Raw genomic sequence first — 24,209 nt, forward strand, 5'->3', positions numbered from 1 at the left:
AAATGTATTTTTAAAAAAATTGACAGTGAGTTTCTAGAAAGATGAAGCCACTTGAGATGAAACATGAGATTCATAGAAGTAGCCATTTTACACAGATTCCTAGTTCTAGATTCTCACTTTTAATGGAAGGCAGAGCTTGTACCAGGTACATTTCTCTTTCTAGCAGGTTTGTCCTGAAATGTTGTTCCTATGTGCATTGTGTCATCTTGTCATCCTTATTTGGATAAATGTATTGCCTAGTTAGAATTGGAACTTTTAAGGCCTATCATTGTTTGAAAACATCATTTTCAGGGACGGCTAGGTGGCAATGAATAGAGCACCAGCCCTGGAGTCAGGAGGACCTGAGTTCAAATTTGGCCTCAGACACATAACACTCACTAGCCGTGTGGCCTTGGGCAAGTCACTTAACTCCAATCGCCCTGCCTTCCCCCCTCCAAAAACAAACAAAAAAAGAAAACATCACTTTCTTTTTCCAAGGATCCAGCTTTCAATGTTGAAACGGAAATTGAGATTTTGAAGAAACTAAATCATGTAAGTATAACTTTTAGAGTTTATTTTTTAGTCTTAACCTTAGAAACTTTCTTTAGAAAACCCCATATCCATATGTTTTTGGCCTCATCCCCTACCTGGGTCAATTCATAAAAGTAATGGCTTCCTTGATACATCCATCTTTTTTTTTTTTTTAGCAATTGGGGTTAAGTAACTTGCTCAAGGCTACATGGCCAGTTATTTCTGGGTGTGGTGCTGAGTATATGAGCCCGGATTTGATCCAGGTCATCCTGACACTGGAGCTGGTGCTCTTACTCGCTGAGCCACCTGGCTGCCCCTAAGCAATTGGGGTTAGGTAACTTGCTCAAGGTTACACGGCCAGGTGTTTCTGGGTGGGTGCTAAGTGTCTGAGCCCGGGATTTGATCTCCAGGTCTTCTCAACACTGGAGCCAGTGCTCTTACTTGCTGTACTACCTGGCCGCCCCGATACATCCATCTTTTAACATGGTTTACATCATATTTACTGTCTGGCCAGAAATGTTAGCACATCAAAGTGGACAGTGTACACATATGTATGCACACACGCACACATGCATATTTACACACATGCATACAGCTTTGGAGAATCGGGGTCCTTTCTGTACCATGATGCTTCAGAAAAGGCCTCCGGAGGCTGTTAATTGAACAAATATGGCGAACTTTTCAGACGGTGTCAAATGAACAGTTAGTGTCTGTATGCATCGAGGCCCTGTTCCCTGTAGGTAGTCTACATTTTTGTGTGCTGTGCTAATTTTTCTATGTTGAATGTTTTGTTAGCTGAGAAATTGTGACCCGGGGGCGGGGTGGGGTAAACTTGTCTGTGCCCGTTCCCTTTCTTCTTTTCGAGAGTCCTTTTAATTAGCAGTCTCCCCCCCCACACACACATGCAATCTTCTCCGATGTAAGCGTGGTCTAGCTGTAGCGCTTAACGCAGTTACACAAAACGTCTAGCCCGCATGACCTTCCAGAGCCAAGATGCCCTCTCACTCCTTGAGACCCTCCCTGCCCCTGGACCTGGAAGTTGTAGGGAAGCAAGCAGGCACAGCTCTCCGCCCTGCCCTGATCTGGAGTTCCCATGTGGCTGTCTTCTTTCTTCTGCCCCTGGATTCTTGGTAGTTATTTTCCTCCAAATAACCTGGATGCTTGTTAAGCGTCTGACTCCCCCATTGACTGGGATGGGGTTACTTAACCTGCCCCTCCATCCAGCGCAACTGGAGAAAACTAGCTGACCTCGAAGCTTCCTCTGACACTGTTTGCACAGGCCTCTGGCAAGGTCGGTAAAATGATTCTAGGTGGCTCTCCTGCCTGTAGCAAGGACTGGAGGAGACACCTTTGTTTGGCAGGTTACAAGGAGGATCTTTTGGAAATTTTGGTCTAGAAACAAATTGAACCTGGATTTTTTTTTGCTTTTTGGAGGGCGATTGGGGTTAAGTGACTTACCCAAAGTCACACAGCTAGTAAGTGCGTCAAGTGTCTGAGGCTGGATTTGAACTCAGGTTCTCCTGACTCCAGGGCCAGTGCTCTATTCACTGCACCACCTAGCTGCCCCCGAAACCTGTAATTTGCTTATTATATCACTTTTTTTTTTGGAAGGGCAATTGGGGTTAAGTGACTTGCCCAAGGTCACATGGCTAGTGAGTGTTAAGTGTCTGAGGCCGGATTTGAACTCAGGTCCTCCTGACTCCAGGACCGGTTCTCTATTCACTGAGCCGCCTAGCTGCCCCCCCTGGATTTCTTTTGAAGCTTAGTAAAGCTAGTAATGGGGCAGTAAGGTTGTACCATAGAGCACCAGGCCTGGAGGCAGGAAGACTCATCTTTGTGAGTTCAAATCCAGCCTCAGACACTTCCTGGCTGTGTGACCTTGGGCAAGTCACTGCACCCTGTTGGCCTCACTTTCCTCATCTGTAAAATGAGCTGGAGAAGGAAATGGCAAACCCCTCCAAGTGACTTTGCCAAGAACATCCTGGATTTGGCTGATTGGCCTGGACCTTATTTGTGCGGTTTTTGTCATTTTTTATACTCTAGCTTTTGTCTTCCTTACAGTCAGACTGGCCTTCTTACCTTTCTCAATACAGCGCACTCTCTCCTACATCAGCTGCTCCCCCGGCCTAGGACATACTCCCTCCTCAGCCTTGTTTCCTTGGAGCCTCACCTCAGACACGGGCTTCTCTTGGCACCTTTCCCAATCACCCTTGCTGCTAGTGCTTTTTCCTTGCATCTCTTGTGTGTGTGTGTGTGTGTGTGTGTGTGTGTGTGTGTGTGTGTGTGTGTATGTTTATGTGCATGCAAGCACACACACATCTCAGCTCAATTGTTTGTTGTTTCCTTAAGGGGAGAAGGAGCCATTCCACTTGGGTCTTTCTTGTCCTTGTGCCTAAGGGCTTGCTAAATGCTTGTGGATTAAGTGATTCTTACGGTTGTCTTCTTTTCCTCTTTATTTTTTTAAGCCTTGTATCATCAAGATTAAAAATTTTTTTGATGCTGAAGATTACTTTATTGTTTTGGAACTGTAAGTAAATATTTTTTCCCATTATTTCCATTCAAGCATAATCTCGGGCTCAGCACCAGCTTGCAGGGCTTATAGTAGGGGCCTTTGGGGTGTGTTTGTACATGCAGCATTTGTGCAAGGAACTGATGTCGGCCTCACGAAATATCTGTCCAGACATCTCCTTTTGGCAGCCAATCCAAACACTGTTCCTGAGTGGTACTTGAGGAATCACATCTTGTAACAAGTTGCAAATTTGGTAACTCAGAAAAGAATTCTCCCACTTAAGCTCCCCTCTCACTTAGAATATTCCCAGGGCTCGATATTTATCTTAGGATAAATTATGTTGATCCCCGAATGAGTATTGAGTATTTTTCCTGGAAGCTGCTGCCCAAGATGGCAGTGCTTGTATGGGATGCCACATTACATGCTCATTTCAGTCAGCTGCCAGTGTTCAGGATGTTGCTTTTGTAGATCTGGGGGTGAGAAGCTATTGCTTTTAAATCAGAGAATGTGGTTCTCCCTGACCACAAGTGAGGTTCACTTGAGTGGCCAAGCATATCCACAGCCTTGATGTCTTTCAGAAAGGCAGCGTGGCTCAGCCAGAGAGTTTTGGGGGGCCCTGGAGGAAGGGACAGGTGATGGCACAAATAGAAATTCTCCCCCCTCAAACATTCTGTGGCAGAGGTCAGTAGTTTCTCATATACCCCTCTTCCCTGTTTTTCATGTCTTAAAGTATTTATGAACGTGGGTGGTTGTTGAAATCACAATGTTTAAAAAGACTTTGGACCATGACCTAGAAGGTGTAGGTTCTAGTGGCCATGGGCTAGTCATGTGTCCTTTTGGGGAATGAGGAGATTAGACTAGCTCTAGCATTCTATGCTCCTTCCTCATCTGTTCAGAGATTTTGAATAGGGAATGTCTAAAAATGCTGTGACTTTGATTTAGTTTTAATATTTGGTTCTTTCAGTATTCAGTGGACTTTCTTGGCAATGAATGTGACCGCTGAAGCTTGTACCTTTTCTATTCTACTTGTATGTTATTGAGGGAACTTTTGCACAGGAGTGGGAGGGGCCAAGGTCCTAGCCAGCTCTGACATCTTCTAATTCTCTTTTTCAGGATGGAAGGAGGAGAGTTATTTGAGAGAGTGGTAGGGAACAAAAGACTGAACGAAGCTACCTGCAAGCTGTACTTTTACCAGATGCTCCTCGCTGTAAAGGTAGATGATTACTGAGTTTTGGAAAAAAGCAAACTTCACTCTTCTGTATCCCTGTTGTATTTTCATGAGCTGAATGAAATTTGAATGAGCGGGGCCTTGAGAGATGCCCCTTTCTCCCAAAGAGGGAGGAAGCCAAGGGACACTTAGGACCAAGAAGAAGCAATTCTGAATATTTCTTTTGTTTTGTGCTTGGCAAAAACATTCCACTAGCTTTACTTAGCTAACGAAGTACTTGCTGCATCATTTTATGAACTACATGGTCACATCTCTGGTTTTCGTTCTAATATTTTTCTTTTAAATATATTGACTTGAAACATCCATTAAGCCAAAGTAGTCTCATCTAGCCTTTGAAGAGATCTAACATACCCAGTAACAGCCATCTCCAGTCACCCTGATCTGTATCTGACCACTGGACCCAGAGGGCTCTGGGGGACTCTGCCTCACTTAAATCCGCTTCACTTACAAGTCATGGCATCACCTTCCTGATGTCATGGTCCTCTTCTGGAATGAAGGAAAAGCAACGACAACAGTAACTTTATAGAAGCTTTTTGGAAAATTCTGGATTTGTCTCAGTGCTGAAATGCACACACACACATGACACACACGCGTACACATGCACACACATGACACGCACACACATATGACACACACTCACGCTGTCTGTATCTGTATCTAAGCATAGCACGATTGGAGGAGGTTTGTTTGCCTCCTGCCTGAAGGAGGTGGCCTCGAAAGACCAGTCTTGCCCCAGCTCTGGTGGCAGAGACGTTCAGATAGAATCTTCCCCCTTGTCATTGTTTCTGGTTTTACCTTTAATGGCATTGTGTCACATGAAGCGGAGAGCTAGTGAAGTGTGATGCTCTCTTTTTGAAACGAGTAAAGAATTTTATGAGAACAATTTGTCTTGTTTCTGTTCTCAGAAATCTCTTTTTGTGTATTTAGCTCTTGTTTTCTTCACTTTAATCCTTCCTACACTTGAAAAATGCCAAACCTTTATAGCACCTCTTATCCTAGGGACATAATTAGGTTGTTTGTTAATTGAGTAATTGATTGACGGCATACTGAGCACTACTTATTAGTAAAAGGAACCTTTTTCCTCTTGGACTGAGCTCTCTAGAGAAGTTAACCTTCCCTCACTTTGTTTTCTCCTCTTTCAAACATTTTGTCCCAGTGTTCCAGTCTTTTGGGAGCAGCCAAATGCCTCCCCAAATTTGGAGACTGGCTCAGAAAGTACCTTTACTCCCCTTTTCCTGGGATTGATCCATGTGAGTCCCAACTGGGACAGTCTGCCCTCTTTATTCCTGGGTGAGAGTTTTGGATAAAGGAGCCAAGTTTCCTGGGAGATGGATGACCTGTAGAATCAGCGAAAAGCAAAAAAAACCTGAACTTTGTCTCAAAACAAAGAGAAATCATAAAGACTGTGTCCTGTTTAGAAATAGGACTAAATTGATCACGGCATAGGCTCCCTTTGTTATGAATTGTCTCAGGCCTGGGCTGTGGGAATTAGGAAATTTAGATTTTTGTTTTTTTCTCTTAAAAGGAATTCTAGGATTTTGTAAAACATAGCATCTTATATTTCTCTTTATTTAGGAAGGAAAAATTATGTTGTGAAAAGAGACTGGTGATTCTCTTTTAGGAAGTTGACCTTACCTTGGCAAAGAATGGGATAATGATAAATTAGCATGAGCCGATTTGGTGTTCTGCTTTTGTGAGGCAGTCTTATAAATAGAAATTTGCTATAAATAGTCATAAATTTATTTATTATAAAATCTTGTAAATATAATTTTAAAAGTAAGATCATCTCTGGCAAACTTGTATGTTTTTAGGACTCGGTTCTGAACAATATTCCTTGAAATTCTATTCACTTGTTTTGAAAGATTGTTTTTGAAATTGAGCTTAAAACTTTGCTGCACAGTTGATCTCCTGAGCGTCATTTGTTTCTGTCTCTGTAGTACCTTCATGAAAATGGCATTATACACAGGGACTTAAAGCCTGAGAATGTGCTTCTGTCATCTCAGAAAGAGGACTGTCTTATAAAGGTAAGGAATCTTGACTTCCATGCTCCAGCAAATTCTGGAAACCCTCTTTCAATTGTTCTGAGATGTTTACCAGCCTTGGAATATGAACGGTATCCATGGGAATCTCTTTTGCACACAAAATGACAGCACTCTTGGTGGTTTGCTTTTGCCCTGTGTCCTTTCTTTGTTTCCTCCACAGTTTCCTCTAGTTGAGAGGAGACAGAGCATAGTCAGATATAGAGCTGGCCTTGGAGCCAGGACGGCTTTGGTTCCCGTCTGGCTGCTTGGCTCGTCTGGGCTGAGTGACCATGGGCAAGGTGTCTAGCGTCGCAGTGTCCCAGGCGATGCCTGGAGCCTGTGGGTCATAGTCTGCATGGTGGGGCGGGGAGGGACGGGCTTCCTCACACAGATGACGTCCCATATCTGGTCACATCTGCTTCATAAAAGTAAAGGAGAAACACTGATTCTTCACGGTATTAAAACAGTAAGCAACTGAATTAGGAATATCATGGCTTAGGACAACTGGTTTTAAGTTAAAGTTTAAACATGTAAATCGACTTTTTGTGTGCGTACATCCCACGAGCTGAGTCCCTCTGGCCCTGAATTGTAGATCACTGATTTTGGGCAATCGAAGATTCTTGGGGAGACATCTCTTATGAGGACCTTATGCGGCACGCCCACCTACCTGGCGCCAGAGGTCGTCATTTCCATGGGCTCCGCCGGCTACACCCGCGCTGTGGACTGCTGGAGTCTGGGCGTTATCCTCTTTGTTTGGTAAGATTGTTTTCTGGGCCTCAGAATTTGGGTGGAGCTAGTCAGGTGCAGGTGGGTTTTGTCTAATTCACATGTCATTATTTAACACTATTTAAAATAGTGTTCTAATACTATTTTAAGTACTAAATTTAAATTTAACACTATGGAAAATATTGTTTTGACTTTTGGTCATACAGAGAAACTACATGTTATTATCTGATTCTGAAAACATGATTGTTTCTTTTCCTTCCCATCCCCACTAAGCCTTAGTGGATATCCACCTTTCTCGGAGCACAAGACTCAAGTCCCTTTGAAGGATCAGATCGTCAGTGGGAAATACAAACTCATTCCAGAAGTCTGGGAAGCCATCTCTGACAAGGGTATGGATGAGTATACTAAAAGGGTTAAGTGGTTGTGGGGTAACCAGAAGAGGCAGGGGTTGCTCTCTCCTTGCTCTGAGCCTTTTAGTTGCACATCAGTTTAACTCTGTGGCATTGGCTGCTGGGTTATCTACATGGTTTGTTTTGGGTTGTTTTGCAGATTTTTGTTTGAATAAGGAGGCTGCAGTTGTAGCAAGGAGCATAAGAAGTAAGCAGAGAGAGTAACTTGACTTCATATCATTTTAAAAATGCACCTTTTATCTTTCTCTAGAATAAAAAGCAAGAGCAAAAATTAAGGGCTCATTTTCATAGCTAAAGAATATAACATCCGGGGAGGCTAGGTGGCCTAGTGAATAGAACACCGGCCTTGGAGTCAGGAGGGCCTGAGTTCAAATCCGGCCTCAGACACTTAACACAGAACTAGCCGTGTGACCTTGGGCAAGTAACTTAACCCCAGTTGCCCTACCTTCCCCCACTCCAAAAAGCAAAAAAAAAGAAGAATATAACATCAGTAATGGTAAGTCAAAATATTTTTTCTGGGTAGCACATGGCCATCCCTATATCAGTTTTGCTACCTTTCTATATTAACCCTGTGTCAAGCCCTATTCTAATGATCTTGCAGTGTAAAAGAAAGGTTCTTTACTTAAGCCTTGGTGTGATCGGCTCAGTGTGATATCTGGACCACCTATGCGCTAAGAAGCCGAAACATTTTCAGTACTGTCTGGAAAAGTTAAGACTGAATTCATTTGGAATTTAGACAACAAGGGAATAGAGAAAGAGAGGGCAGAGGGAAAGGAGAAGAGAGTTTGAAAGGGCTGTTCTTAGCGCCTTAGCACTCCTTCAGTCTGTTTTGAAGAATGTGGTAAGAGGAGATGAGTGAGGAAGTTGAATTGCTTGCAAGGGAGGATGTCATGAGTTCAAATTCTGTTTAAGTAGCGAGTTCACTGACCTCTCTGCGCTCCGTTCCTCCTTCAGCCATTGATGAGCAGTGTGACCTTAGGGAAAAATCCCTTCTCTGTGAGATTCACTTTCGTTATCTGTGAAGTAAGGGGGCTGGACTAGATCAGGAGCCCTTAACCTGGGGTCTGTAGATAGATTTCAAGGGACCCGTGAACTTAGGAAAAAAAGTACGTCTTCGTTTTTACCAACATACCTGAAATTTAGCATTTCTTTCACTTATCAGTTAAAAAAACCAAAAACCCTCCATGATTCTGAGGAAGAGTCCATGGGCTGCCCAAGGGGTCTCAGAACCCCATCAGGGCTAAGAACCCCTAGGAGAGGTGGTCTCGAAGGTCTTGTTTGCTACTGTGATTCTGTGAACATGCTACAGAACATGATCTGAAGAAAGTGAGAATGTTTAGTGTGGAGAGTAGACCTAGTGGGAACCAGGGTGTGTGGCCTTCTTCTGCTTGGCTTCAGAAGCCTGGACCTGGAGTAGAGGTTGGGTGGGAGATTCATGCATGATTCCAAAAGGGGACTGGGCTTCCCAGGGAGGCATTTAGAGGAAAGGCTTCAGGGCCGCTTGGAACTGAGGGCTGTGTTAGAAATGGGATTGCTCTGGGCAGAGATTAGACCACATGTCTAATCTACTGTCTTTTCCAACATGGAGGTTCTGTAACTCATAATTCTGACAATGCCCAGACCTTTTAATGTTCTAGTTAGTGGATGAATTGATTGATTGATGGGTAACCTGTCACATCGTTGGTTTTAGCTTTAGATCTGGTTAAGAAGTTGCTGGTAGTGGATCCAGAGAAACGCTATACAACAGAAGAAGCCTTGGCACATCCATGGCTTCAGGTATGTATCAAGACTGTCCTGACAGCAAAATGCCCGTACCATTTTCTGTGCTGAGTTGATGACTGTTGACATATCAACCCAGTTTGCGGCCCCAGTTGTGTTCAGATGAACCCATCAGTTGACAGGCATTTCATTCAATGAACTCACTACTGCACACTGAGCTAAGGCTAGAAGGTGGCTACCCTGGGGGCAAAGTGCAGGGCACTGTGCCTTGGGACACTTTGTAGTTATAACGTGACTTTTTTAGAAATAAGCACAGTTTTAACGTCAGCAAATTCTGATCCCCTGGGTATGTGGGGACTTACTTTATGATTAGCCGGATTCTGTGTTACAGTAAAGGCGTCAAGTCCCCAGGGGATAGTAACACACAGGTAGGGCGGGTTGTTGGATTTTTTTCCCCTAGACTTTGCTTAGACTTTGAATGAATATATGTCAGTTGTGGGTTTTGGTTCAGAACATTGGAAGGATGTGGGGTAGGCGAGGGTAGAGCTCGATCAAGGGCAGAGGACGAGGCTCTTGCCCTTGTAAGAATTTCCTTCTAGCCATTGCCTGTCATTAAAATAAAATGAAGGTGTCATGCATCTCTTGCAGGCCATATGTCATGTGGCAGATTTCAGTTCCACTTTACTCAATAGTGTGTCAAGGGAATCTTATCAGGGTAGGGGGAGAGGGTGGACTGTACACGAGCCACATTAAAAGTATTCAGCATACGAGGAAGAGTGTTGTGTTACATCAAGGGACAATTAAGTAAAATGTTTGTGGGGTCTCTGAGATCATGGAAAAATGTTCTTTAGTGAGACCGTTGCCCTCATTGTCTGCTGCCTGGATCTTTAGAATCAATTAATCTTCCTTTTCTAATGGTGTGTTGACTATCCTGTTTAGATTGTAAATTGACTTCGAAGGCTGTGTCTTCTCTCTGCTGGGCCCTAGGCAGAGATGACCTAATGGTGAATGGGTGGTTCATTCATTTGCTGTTTCCTGTGGGATGGGGAGGGCTTTAACCACCATTAATTTGAGAATGCACAGTTATAAGCTAGAAGATATTTAATAGCGTTAGGTAAATTGATAAATAGATGCAAGGAGATGCTAAATTTAAATGTGAACATTACCATAGTGTATTGAAAGGGGAGTTGGGATGACAGGGATAGACCTGCACTTAATTTGACAGCTAAAGGCGTGAGGCAAGAGTGATAGGATGTGAGGTAATGAGAGCTTGCGCCAGGTGGTAGCAGTGTCAGAGGAGAGAAGGGGGCATATTTGAGAGAGGTTACAGAGCTGGAAATGCCAGAATTTGACAACTGATTAAATGTGGGGGTGAGAGAGGAGTCAAGGATGACACCTAGGCTGGGAGCCCAGGGGACCAAGCAGTTTTCTCCTTCAGCCAAATAAAGGTATCAAGTTACCTTTGGGAGAAGTAATTGGCCTAAATTTATACTAGGTTGTAATTCATTGATCACATCTTTTCAGTGGGGGACAGATTTGGATAGAAGGGAAGGAGATAGGCTCCTGGATTTGGCAAACCCAGTTTTACTGAACAACTCTGCCCTTTTGACAGCTTTATTTAAGGCCAGGTCTTTTCACAAACATGGAATCTTTTAAAAATTTACAAATAAAGGCTTAGGGTGTTGCTCTGGGAACAGTATCATTCCCCCCCCCCTCCAAAAAAAAATAACCTCCAAAACAAAAAACCCTTACCAAATTACTTTGATTTGGAACATGAGGGCTCTAGAGACAAGTGATTTGGAAGCAAAAAGGGCCTTTGTCATTAGGGACTCAAATGAAGGAGATGAGAATCATGCATCTTGGTTCCTTCTCTATGTTCTAACAGGGAAAAGCTGGGTTGGTGCAGGGTCCCTTTTTTCCATGAGTTTGTAGTTTGGGTCATGATTAGGATTGGGTATGAACAATGTTTTAAAATTCAATACAATGTTTTACTTGTAATTTTTATCTGAAGGAAAACTATTATAAATAGATAAGGAAGTCATTGACCATTCCAGGGATCTGAATTTTTGTTGCTGTGGGTACTTCATTGTCTTTTTGTAACTTAGATGGTCTTTTTTTTGTAACTTAGATGGTCTTGATGAGTCACTCCTGGTGACTAGCCTTCTGAAGCATCATTAGATTGATGTTCAGACACATAGTCTGAACCAGCTTGGAATTAGGTGCTGGGGATGCCAGGACACAAATAAAGGGGCCCTTGTGCTCATTGGCAAATATGTAGAAAGTAATTTGGAGGGGCGGCCAGATGGCTCCAAGTAAGAGTACCGGCTCCAGTGTTGGGACGACCTGGAGATCGAATCCCGGCTCAGACACTCAGCACCACACCCAGAAATAACTGGCCGTGTAACCTTGAGCAAGTTACTTAACCCTGATTGCTTAAAAAAAAAAAAAAAAGAAAGTAATTTGGAGAAGAAGCGCCAGAAGGGTGGGACTAGGGGTGTGAAGTGAGGAGAAGCTTCCTTCCTATAGGGAGGTAGCCGCTCCACTGTTCTTTGAAGGAAACCAGGCATCCTCAGAGGATGTGGGGACGTGATGGGGCATGTGTAGAGGTCTGGAACCTGTGACAGGGAGTGATATCTGATCATCTGTCAAGATAGCTTGGGGCCAGCTTAGAGTGTGCATTTTATCCTAGGCTATCCTAGGCAGTGATTTGAGCTTTTTGAGCTGAGAAGTCACATGATCCCTGCTTTAGGAATGCCAATTTGGCAGCTGTGTGGAGGATGAATTGCAGAAGAGGCTGGATTCAGAGACCATTTAGGAAGCTTTTTACAATAGTCCAGGTGAGAAAGAGGTAAGGAGGACCTGAACCTGGGTGGTGGGCTTGTCTTTGGAGAGAAGGGGACATATCTGAGTGATATTGTAAAGGTAGAATTAGTCACATTCATAAACTGATTAGATATGGGGGGGAGGGGGGAGAGAAGGATTGAAAGCCTGGTGATGCCATTACTAGAAACAGAAAAATAATGATGAGGGTGGTCTTGAGGGAAGGATGAAGAACTACATTTTGGACATGGGATCGTGGACTTAGAGCTAAAAAGTCCTCAGATGCTGCTTAGTTTAGTCCCCTTATTTATCAAATAAAGAAACTGAGGCCCTGTTGAGTGCGAGATGCCTATAGGACTTCCATTTGGAGATATTCACTAGGTAGTTGGTGATCCAGATCTGTAGTTCTGGTGAGATAAGAGCTGAATATACAGATTTGGGAGTCATCTCGTTAAGATAATAATTAAACTCATTTGAGCTGAAGATGTAACCAAGAGAACTATAGAGAGGGCTTCAGAAGCCCTGTGGTTAGGGGACTGAGAAAGAAAGGGGACAAGAGAGCAGGGGCACAGTGCCCCAGGGAGGTTGGTCAAGAAGGCCAATGGAGGGGGAAGGATTGTTTTAGAGGCTTGAGAATGTTGGGGGTGTGAAACCCCAGTAGCAGAGTAGTGCGAAGGAAGACACTTGAGCTTTCTCCAACAGTTCCTCCACACATATCTGGAAAACACACCAGGACTCAGTCCTGGTTTGGAGATCAAAGAAAGAAAATGTCAGTATGCCTTTTTTCCAAGCCTAGGTCAGCATAGGGAGACAGATAGAGTTCTACAGATGCTGGGGATGTGAGTCTAGCCAGGAAATGTTGTAGAGGGTGTTCTGGTACAGAGACTAAAAGAGGATTGAGGATGTGTATCAGGGTAAGAAGAGGCCCCAGACCCCCAGAGAGAAACCTGACCTTGTGCAGGGTGTAGGAACAGGTGCTGACTCTTAGGTTTGCCACTCATTACCCAGACCTAGGTCATAGATTCCAGGTGGGATGAGGAGGGGCCCTGGGCCTCTGGGTGACTTCCTGGGTGGAGTGACAGGCCTAGGATGTGTCCTGAACAAGTAGCTGGTTCAGAAGTAAGTAGCATCTGTGTGGGTCACAGCCCAGGAGTAGAGCTGGGTCTCAGTTCAGCCTCCAACCCAGTCAGAAGCCTGCAGCATAATAACAAGGACAGGAATCCCAAACCAAGGGGGAAGCCTGCAGTTCTGTCCCGCTGAAGGAGCAGAGCTTCCCAGCTGGCTGACAGAGACTGAGGCCAACAGAAGTCTACTGAAACTCTGGAGGAACCTATAGACCTGTTGCTCAGACCCGAGTCCACATCAGTAACTTGCAGAGCTCAGACCAGGGGGACAAGTGGTCAGACTGCCCTGTATCAGACCACTTTGGGAACACTGAAAGCTTGTAGGTCCCCAGCCTGAGTTGTTGTTGACATCCTAGACTAACACAACATCATTACCCCAAGAATGTAGCAGAAGGATTCAGGAAGACACAAGCTCAAGCCCCTGGACGGTCCTTCCAGAAGTATAGAGAATCTGGCCCTAAAATAAAGTCCCAGTCAGGAAGCAGTCTAAAAAATGAGCAAACAAAAAGAAAGGCTCCCACAATAAAGAGCCAGAATGGTGGCAGAGATGCTGAAGACATACCTAGAAGAAGAGAATGATTCTAAAACATCTACAAAGCCTCAAAGAAAGATACATCTTGGACACATATGACTAGCATTCCTAGAAGAGATAAAGTAAGAGTTAAGGGGAAAAAAAGGTAGGAGAGGTTTTTGTCTTTATTAATTTGTTCGTTTACTTTGAGTTTACAAGATTCAGTTCCTCAGTTCTTTGAGTTTCAAATTTTCTCCCCCCACCATGGCGGCATACAATCACATATAGGATCTGCAGATACTTTCACATTAGACATTGGTCAGGTTATAAAAAAGGATTGTATCGGATGGAATGAGCAATGGATGGGAAAGAGGAAACCAAACCAAACAAGAAAAAGAAAGAGAATATGTCATTTGATTCAATCTGCATTCAAACTCTGTTCTTTCTCTGAATGTAGACATCTCTCTCAATCATGAGTCTTTTGAAGTCTACTTATAGCCCTGCATTTCTGAGAAGAGTCCAGTCTATCAAAGTTGGTTGTCACTCATACGTTGTATCTGTAATTGTGTACAAATTTTTCCTGGTTCTGCTCTTCTCACTTAGCATCAGTTCGTATAAGCCTCTTCAGGTAGATATGAAGTCCATCTGCCCTTTGTTTCTTATGGTGCAATAGTATTCCATTACATTCATATACCATAACTTGTTTAGCCATACCCTAATTGATGGGCACCCCCTTAATTTCCAATTCTTTGCTACCAGAAAAAGAGCTGCTATAAGTATTTTTGTACATATGGGTCTTCCTCCCACTTTTGTGATCTCTTTGGGATATAACCCTAGAAGTGGTATTGCTGGGTCAAAGGATATGAAATTACTTATAGCCCTTTGGGCATAGTTCTAGATTTTTTCAGAATAGTTGGATCAGTTCACAACTCCACCAGCAATGTATTAGTGTTCCAATTTTTCCAAATCCTCGATAGGAGAGGTTTTATAAATGAAATGAAAGCACCAGATGAAAAATTTGGAAAAGAAAGGAGAAAGAACTATGGAATTGGAAAAAGAATTAACAGCTTGTCACAAGAGCTATAGAACTAATGCAAAGCAGCAAATTTCCTGAAAATTAGATTGGATTGATCAGAAGACAATGACCCCGTGAGTCAATATGAAATATTAAAAGTCAAAATAGTAGGGAAAAAAATAAAGACAGTATAAAGTATCTCATAGTAAAGCAACTGACCTGGAAAATGAGTTGAGGAGAGATGGTTTAAGAATCACTGGACTACCTGAAAGCCATGGCCAAAACAAGAGTTGAGGCATCATATTACAAGAAATCTTAAAACTACCCAGTCTTTATAAAACTAGAGGGCAAAGTAGAAATAGAATCCTATATACAACTGAAATAAAAACAAAACAAAAACTCTTGGAAATACGTTAGCCAGAAATGCAGAGTTTCCAGGTCAGATATAAAATACTACAAGTAGCTAGAAAGAAACAATTCAACTTTTGAGCTGCCACAGTCTGGATTACATGACTTAGCAGCCACTTCTTGCTAGGAATGGAGAGCTTGGAATATGATATTCTAAAAAGGAAAGGATATGGGCTTACAGTTTACAAGAATAACTGGCCCAGCAAAACTGGGTGTAATCCTACAGGACAAACATTCCTGATAAGAAGACCAGAACTGCCTAGAAACTTTGAAATAAGAGCACAGGCGTCAAGAGGAAATATAAAAAACGCAAATGTGAGTGAGTAATCATAAGCAATTAAATGAGTATATAAATTCTTTTCCTCTCATGAGGAGTCATAGAGGGAGTCTAATGACAGAAGGTTTGGGGATAGTTTTGTTATGTTTTGATGATCTTAAAGTAGGAATGGAATGGGGAGGAAGATAAAATACACTAGGGTGGGGAAAATTATTTCATGTAATTGGGGTATGCAAATAGAAGGCTATATAGATGAGAAAGGGGTAGGGGAAGTGGGTAACACTTGAACCTTATCCTTATCTGAATTGTTCAAGGAGAGAACACATATACATAGACGCTTCACCCAGTGATGGAAAAGAGAAGGGAGAGAGTGGAATGAGAAGAAAGGTAGGTGACGGGAGAGATTAATCCTAAGAAATTAAATTTTTTTATCTTTATTAATTTGTTTACTTTTAGTTTACAAGATTCATTACCACAATTCCTTGAGTTTCAAATTTTCTCTCCCTCCCTCTCCCCCTCCCCCCATGGCGGCATATAATCAAGTATAGTATCTTCAAATACTTTCACATTAGGCATTAGTCAGGTTATAAAGAAGGATTGTAACATGGAATGAAGAATGGGAAAGAGGAAGCAAAACCAAACAAGAAAATGAAAAAGGGCAGGTAGTTTGCTTCAATCTGGGTTCAATTTCAGTTCTTTCTCTGAATGTAAACATCTCTCTCCATCATGAGTCTTTTGGGGTTGACTTATGACTCTGGATTGCTGAGAAAAGTCCAGTTTATCAAAGTTGGTCATCACACATACGTTGTGTCTGTAATTGTGTACAAATTCCTCCTGGCTCTACTCTTCTCACTCAGCATCAGTTTGTATAAGCCTCTCCAGGTAAATATGAAGTCCATTTGCTCCTCATTTCTTATTGCACAATAGTATTCCATAACATGCATATACCACAACTTGTTCAGCCATTCCCCAATTGATGGGCACCCCCTTAATTTCCAATTCTTTGCTACCACGAAAAGAGCTGCTACAAGTATTTTTGTACATATGGGTCTTTTTCCCACTTCTATGATCTCTTTGGGATACAACCCTAGAAGTGGTATTGCTGGGTCAAAGGGTATGAAATTATTTATAGCCCTTTGGGCATAATTCCAGATTGCTTTCCAGAATGGTTGGATCAATTCACAACTCCACCAGCAATGCATTAGTGTTCCAATTTGTCCACATCCTCTCCAGCATTTGTCATTTTTCTGTTTTGTCATCTTAGCTAATCTGACTGGTGAGATGTGGTACCTTAGAGTTGTTTTGATTTGTATTTCTCTAATCAATAGTGATTTAGGGCATTTTTTCATATGCTTATAAATATCTTTAACTTCTTCTGTAAACTGCCTGTTCATATCCTTTGACCATTTATCAATTGGGGAATAACTTGTATTCTTATAGATTAGACTCAATTCTCTGTATATTTTAGAAATGAGTCCTTTATCAGTGATGACATAGGTTGTAAAAATTCTTTCCCAATTTTCCACTTCCCTCTTAATCCTGGTTACATTGGCTTTGTTTGTACAGAAGCTTTTCAATTAATGTAGTTAAAATTATCCTCATTGCATTTTATAATGCCCTCTAATTCTTGTTTGGTCATAAAGTCTTCCCCTCTCCACAAATCTGACAGGTAAACTATTCCTTGCTTTCCCAGATTGCTTAGAGTATCAGCCTTTATACCTAGATCATGCACCCATTTAGACTTGATTTTGGTATATGGTGTTAGATAATGGTCTATGCCCAGTTTCTTCCATACTGTATTCCAGTTTTCCCAGCAGTTTTTGTCAAATAGTGAGTTCTTATCCCAAAAACTGGGGTCTTTGGGTTTATCAAACTGTAGATTACTATAGTTATTGACTGCTGAGTCTCATGTACCCAATCTATTCCATTGATCCACTACTCTATTCCTCAGCCAGCACCAAGTAGTTTTGAGGACTGCTGCTTTATAGTACAGATTAAAATCTGGTATAGCTAGTCCACCAGCATTTCTTTTCATTAATTCCCTTGATATTCTGGACCTTTTGTTCTTCCAAATGAATTTTGTTACTACTTTTTCTAGCTCTGTAAGGTAGTTTTTTGGTATACTGATTGGTATGGTACTAAATATATAATTTAATTTAGGTAAAATTGTCATTTTTATTATATTAGCTCGACCCAGCCACGAGCATTGATGTCTTTCCAATTAGTTAGATCTGACTTTGTGTGAAAAGTGTTTTGTAGTTGTGTTCATATAGGTCTTGGGTTTGTTTTGGCAGGTAGATGCTCAAATATTTTATAATTTCTGCAGTAACTTTAAATGGGTTTTCTCTTTCTATCTCTTGCTGTTGAATTTCATTGGAAATATACAGGAATGCTGAGGATTTATGTGGGTTTATTTTATATCCTGCAAACTTTGCCAAATTTAATTATTGTCTCGAGTAGTTTTTTACTTGATTCTCTAGGATTCTCTAAGTATATCATCATATCATCTGCAAAGAGTGATAGCTTGGTCTCTTCTTTGCCTAATTTGATTCCTTTTTCTTCTCTAATTGCTACTGCTAACATTTCTAGTACCAGATTGAATAAGAGGGGTGATAGTGGACATCCTTGTTTCACCCCTGATCTTATTCGAAATGCTTCTAGCTTCTTCTCCCCATTACATATAATACTTGCTGATGACTTTAAATAGATGCTACTTATTATTTTAAGGAAGGCTCCATTTATTCCTATTCTTTCTAGTGTTTTTAATAGAAATGGATGTTGTATTTTGTCAAAAGCCTTTTCTTCATCTATTGAGATAATCATGTGGTTTTTGCTAGTTTTATTGTTGATATGATCAATTATACTGATGGTTTTCCTAATATTAAACCATCCTTTCATTCTTGGAATAAATCCTACCTGATCAGAGTGTATTATTCTTGTGATAAGTTGCTGTAGTCTTTTTGCTAATATTTTATTTAAAATTTTTGTATCTATATTCATGAGGGAGATTGGTCTATAATTTTCTTTCTCTGTTTTATTTCTTCCTGATTTAGGTATAAGTACCATATTTGTGTCATAAAAAGAATTTGGTAGGATTCCTTCTTCACTATTTTCCTGAATAGTTTGTAGAGTATTGGAATCAAGTGTTCTTTAAATGTTTGATAGAATTCACTAGTAAATCCATCTGGCCCTGGAGATTTTTTCCTAGGGAATTCACTGATGACTTGTTTGATTTCTTTTTCTGAGATGGGGTTATTTAAGTAATTTACTTCTTCTTCAGTTAATTTGGGCAACCTATATTTTTGTAAATATTCATCCATTTCACTAAAATTGTCAAATTTATGTGCATACAACTGGGCAAAATAATTCCTTATTATTGTTTTAATTTCTTCTTTATTGGTGGTAGGTTCACCCTTTTCATTTTTGATACTCATAATTTGGTTTTCTTTCTTTTTTTTTTATCATATTGACTAAGGGTCTATCAATTTTATTGTTTTTTTTTTTTTCATAAAACCAGCTCTTAAGTATTATTTATTGATTCAATAGTTTTCTTAATTTCAATTTTATTAATCTCTCCTTTGGTTTTCAGTATTCCTAATTTAGTATTTAATTGGGGATTTTCAATTTGTTTTTTTTTTTTATAGCTTTTTCAATTGTCCCAATTCATTGACCTCTCTTTTCTCTAATTTATTCATGTATGAACTCAGGGATATAAAACTTCCACTAAGAACTGCCTTTGCTGCATCCCACAAATTTTGGTATGTTGTCTCATTATTGTCATTCTCTTGAACGAAGTTACTGATTGTTTCTATGATTTCTTGTTTGACCCACTCATTCTTTAGGATTAAATTGTTTAGTTTCCAATTAGTTTCTAGTCTGTCTTTCCATGGCCCTTTATTGCATATGATTTTTATTGCATCATAATATGAGAATGATGCATTTCTGCCTTTCTGCACTGAATTGTGAGGTTTTTATGGCCTAGTACATGGTCATTTTTTGTGTATGTGCCATCTATCGCTGAAAAGAAGGTATATTCCTTTTTATCCCCGTTCAGTTTTCTCCAGAGATCTATCATACCTACCCTCTCTAAAATTGTATTCACCTCCTTAACTTCTTTCTTGTTTATTTTCAGGTTGGATTTATCAAGCTCAGAGAGGGGGAGATTAAGGTCTCCCACCAGTATAGTTTTGCTATCTATTTTTTCCTCTAATTCCCTTACCTTCTCCTCTAGGAATTTGGATGCTATACTACTTGGTGCATATATGTTAAGTAATGATATTGCTTCATTCTCGATGGTGCCTTTTAGCAGGATATAGTTTCCTTCCTTATCTCTTTTAATTAGATCAATTTTTGCTTTTGCTTTATCTGAGATAAGGATTGCCAACCCTGCTTTTTTTACTTTAGCTGAGGCATGATACATTTTACTCCAGCCTTTTACCTTTACCCTGTGTGTATCCCTCTGTTTCAGATGTGTTTCTTGTAAACAACATATTGTAGGATTATGATTTTTTATCCATTCTGCTATCTGCCTCCATTTTATGGGAGAGTTCATTCCATTCACATTCACAGTTATGATTATTATGTTTCTTTCCCTCCATCCTATTCCCTCCTCTGTTAATGCTTATATTTTTTCTCCCCTTCTCCCTTCCCCTCCTTAATAGTTTTCCTTTTGACCACCGCCTCCCTCAGTATTCCCTTATCAGCCCCCCTCCCTTTTCCTCCCCTTCCCCCTTACTTCTTCCCTCCCTACTAACCCCTCACCCCTTTTGTAGCCCTTTCTCCATCCTACTGCCTGTAGGATATTTTTATACTTAATGAATTATGTTATTTCTTCCTCACACCAAGAGTGATAGGAAGAAATCTCATGCAAAGCTCCTCTCCCTCCTGTCTTTTCCTCTAATATGATATGTTTTGTGTCTCTTCTCCATAGCGTCCTATGCTTAACTGGTTGTTATTCCCTCCTTGCACCAGACCCAATGAAGGAAAAGCTCATATAATACTCATCTCCCTCCCTTCTTTTTCTCTGCTATATTGTTTTTATGCCTCTTTGTGTTGCATAATTTACCCTTTTCCACTTCATTCCTCTTCTTCCATTGCAGTCCCTTTGTAGCCCTTAATAAGATTTTTTTAATCATCATTTTGTATAATTTATACTCATACCCTCTACTTGTTTATAAACAAATTGCTCTTATTAAATAACAGGGTGTATGTGTGTGTGTGTGTGCGTGTGTGTTTTCCTTGTTTACCTTTCTATGTCACTCTTGCATCTCGTAATTGGAGGTTGAATTTTCCATTGAGCTCTGGCTTTTTCATCAGGAAGGTCTGGAAATCTGTTATTTCATTGAATGACCGTCTGTTTGCCTGGTAGAATATGCTCAGTCTTGCTGGGTAGGTGATCCTTGGTTGTAACTCAAGCTCTTTTGCCTTATGGAAAATTGAATTCCACTGCCTCTGATCTTTCAGTGTAGAGGCTGCCAAATCCTGTGGGATCCTCACTGTAGTTCCTTGATATTTGAATTGTTTCTTTCTGGCCACTTGAAGTATTTTCTCTTTTACCTGGTAGTTCTTGAGTTTGGCCACAACATTTCGAGGACTTTTCAGTTTGGGATCTCTTTCAGCAGGTGTCTGGTGAATTCTCTCGATTTCTATTTTACCCTCAGATTCTAGTATCTCAGGGCAGTTTTCTTTAATGAGTTCTTGGAGAATGTTGTCCAGGCTCGTTTTTTCATCATGATTATCTGGTAGGCCTATGATTCTCAGATTATCTCTCCTGGATCTGTTTTCCAGGTCAGTTTTTTTTCCATTGAGATATTTTACCTCTTTTTCTAATTTTTCATTCTTGTTGTTTTGTTTGAGTCATTCTTGGTTCCTCATAGAGTGATTTGTTTCAATTTGGTTGATTCTGTTTTTTAGCAAATCATTTTCTTTGGTTAGTTTTTGGAGCTCTTTTTCCATATCATATACTTTTCTTATTTTAAGGAGCTGTTTTCTTCATTATAATGTTTTTCTAATTCTGCAGTTTTGATTTTAAAAGAATTATTCATTTTGACTTCTGTCTCTCTCATTTGGTTTTCAAAGTTTCTTTTGAGCTCATTTAGGAGAGCTTTCTGTGCTTGGAACCTGTTCCCTGTTGATGTTTCAGCTGTGGGTGTGCAGTCCACATTGTCTCCTTGAGTTTGGTTCCCCCCTCTGATAGTAGGACTCCAGAGTCTTTGTAGTCTGCCTTCTACCCATTTTGAGGCGGGGCCCTAGCCATGCCCTTCCTCTCCCAAGCCTTTACTGTTAAGGGTTTTGCCCTGGGGAAATATTTATTATGCTTTCAGGGTGGGGGAGGAGGGGGTTGGAGCAGGCTGGTTTCACTCTGCCATCCTGGTCCTTGGAGATCCTGATAGGGGTTATTTTTTGAAATTTCTGGGCTATGGAGTAGTAGTCCCAGGAGTATTTGCTGTCCTGGAGAGGGGCCCTGTATTTGGTTCTTACCTTGCTCTTTCTAGTCCCAGCCCTTTGATGAAAGGCCTGGTAGTGGCCCTTGTGTTTGGTGGGACAACTTTCCCCCCTCATTGGTCAGGCCTGCTCTTGGCCTGCCCTGCATGCATTACTGTCCCTAGAAATTAATTTAAAGAAATACATTTAAAAATTAAAAAACATTAACCCTAAGAAACAAACAACTTTAGAATGGTGGATGGGAGGAAGGGGTAGGGGAAGTGGTGGGTTCAAAGAAAAGAAAAGCTTTAGTCTAAGAGCCTTAGGGTCTGGGGGAAGGAAAGAAAAGGGACAGGGAAGCCAAAGCAAATTGCACTGGGGCTGGATCCTCTCACCACTCTCTTCTGTGATGCCGACCAGGTTAAAGTTGGTCAGTTCTATGAAGATGTACAATGTCTTCTAGAAATAATACCAAAGAAAGCTGTCACATTCGTTATAGGGTATTGGAATGCTAAAGTAGGAAATAAAAAGATAATTGAAATAACAGGCAAGTTTGGCCTTGGGGTACAAAATACAACAGGGCAGAGATTGAGTTTGGTCAAGATAACTCAGTGGTCATCACAACCACTCTTTTTCAACAACCCAAAAGGTGACTCTACACATGGACATCACTGGATGGTCAATATGGAACAACTGATTGGCTCAAGATTGGGGAAGGAGTATGACAAGGCTGAATAGTGTCGCCTTATTTATTTAACAGTTAAGCAGAGTACATCATGTGCCATGCCAGGCTAGACAAATCAAAACCTGGAATGAAGATGGCTGGGAGAAATAACAACAGTCTCAGATATGCAGATGATACCACTCAGATGGCAGAAAGTGAGGAAGAATTAAGAACCCTCGTGATGGCCTTAAAAGAGGAGAGTATAAAAGCTGGCTTGAAGCTTAACATAAGAAAAACAAAGATCATGGTGACTGGCAGATGGAGGAAGAAGATTTTATGTTCTTGGACTCATTGATTCCTGCATTCGGTTACTGCAGCCATGAAATCAAAAGACTCTTGCTTCTTGGAAGGAAAGTGAAGGAGAATCTGAACAGCAGACTGAAAACAGAGACATCACTTGCTCTGATAGAGAAAGGTACGGGAGGGAACAAAGGCAGATTTTTGATCGAAAAATATAAAATTTTGGAAAAGAAGAAAAAAGCTTGTTTTGTTAGTGGGATAGAGGGAAGGATAAGAGGACTTTCCCCTTAGCAGGGAGGGCCTATTTGAGAAGAGATAACACAAATTTGAGTGAATCCAGTTAGCATTTTGTATGTATGACTTTCCTTCAAAATTTTTCAGCAGCCTTGAGAGCAGGAGCAAGGAAGAAAGACGGTGGGAGTAAGCCAAGGTTGGGGTTTTACACTGTGTGAACTACAAGAGGGTGTGTGATTCAAGGATTGAGGGGTACTATCTAGTGAAATGGTTAATTCTAGAGTCAAGAAAGGAAAGCGAGGCCAGGAGGGGTGCAGTACCTAGGAGTTATGGCAAGGATAGAAATTCAGTAAACATTTATAGCCTACTGTGTGCCAGGCATTGTGCTAAATCTGTCTAGGAGGGCTGAGGCCTCATGAGAAATCACATTATGCTCAGAGGACTTTGAGTCCTGGATCATGGAGGTACGTAGGATAACTGAGTGATCTCAAGATCAGAGGTGTGGCTGAGATGGAGTGAAGGAGCAGGTCGCTAGAGCTGATGCAGTTGAGAAGCCAGTAGGCTCCAGTGTTTGGAGGAATATCAGCGTCTGTTGGAGTGAAGGCCCCCAGGAAGGGCAGGATTTGGAGAGGAAGATTGTGTGTCAGGTACTAAAAGCCTTGGGGGATTGTAGATAATTTCCATGTTGGTCTGGACGGGGTGATAATTTCTGGATAAATCGAAGGTGGCAGTAAGGAGATGACTTTTCACACAAAAGCTAAAAAAAAAAAAAGCACACAAAGTGAAGAGGGACGATGTTTGACCGAGCTGAGCATCTAAAATGATCTGGACAAGCCAGAACATCGGGCCAAGTCTAATGCAATGATGTTTAAGAGAGATGAACTTAGTTACACTCGGGTGTTTGAGAAAATCCACTTCCCAATTTGTCTACACAAGATCTGGTGGTTTTGGAATGTGAATTTGCTCTGAGTCAGCAGTGTGACGGGGCAGCCAAAAACAGCTAATGTAATTTTGGGCTGCATGAGGAGGGAAAACTTGAGAAACAGTAGTTGATTGATAGAGCCATTGTATTCTGGTCAGACCACATTTGGAGTTAGCGTGTTCAGATTGGGGCACCACGTGGCAGAATAGCTAGACAGTATCTAGACGTGAGCAACCAGGATGGCAAACAGCCTTGTGCTCACGTTATGTGAGGAGCATTTGGAAGAACTGAGAGTGTTTAGTCTGAGAAAGAGGACTTTGATTTGGTAAAATGGGGTGGGAGGAGGCCGGGCATGTGATAACTGTTTAAGTATCTGAACGGTTGTCAC

At 41.3% G+C, this 24,209-nt stretch overlaps 1 protein-coding gene across 7 annotated transcripts in view; it reads left to right on the forward strand.

The window, feature by feature from the left end:
* Positions 1-24,209, forward strand: part of CHEK2 (checkpoint kinase 2) — a 45,380-nt gene that overhangs the window by 17,469 nt on the left and 3,702 nt on the right. For 3 of the 7 annotated variants that reach the window (XM_069081770.1, XM_069081771.1, XM_069081772.1), the window contains exons 7-13: positions 478-531; positions 2,976-3,037; positions 4,133-4,232; positions 6,185-6,271; positions 6,861-7,024; positions 7,268-7,383; positions 9,095-9,180. In XM_069081770.1, coding sequence (XP_068937871.1) covers positions 478-531; positions 2,976-3,037; positions 4,133-4,232; positions 6,185-6,271; positions 6,861-7,024; positions 7,268-7,383; positions 9,095-9,180 — 669 coding nt within the window. Of the gene's footprint in view, positions 1-477; positions 532-2,975; positions 3,038-4,132; positions 4,233-6,184; positions 6,272-6,860; positions 7,025-7,267; positions 7,384-9,094; positions 9,181-11,872; positions 11,972-15,592; positions 15,666-24,209 lie in introns of all 7 variants that reach the window. The other 4 variants (XR_011167151.1, XR_011167149.1, XR_011167150.1 and 1 more) reach the window with 4 other exon arrangements.

This window comes from Petaurus breviceps, unplaced genomic scaffold (genome assembly GCF_028583685.1).
Source record: "Petaurus breviceps papuanus isolate PSGF00001 unplaced genomic scaffold, PetGlider_PUasm1.0 99, whole genome shotgun sequence".
NCBI lineage: Eukaryota > Metazoa > Chordata > Mammalia > Diprotodontia > Petauridae > Petaurus > Petaurus breviceps.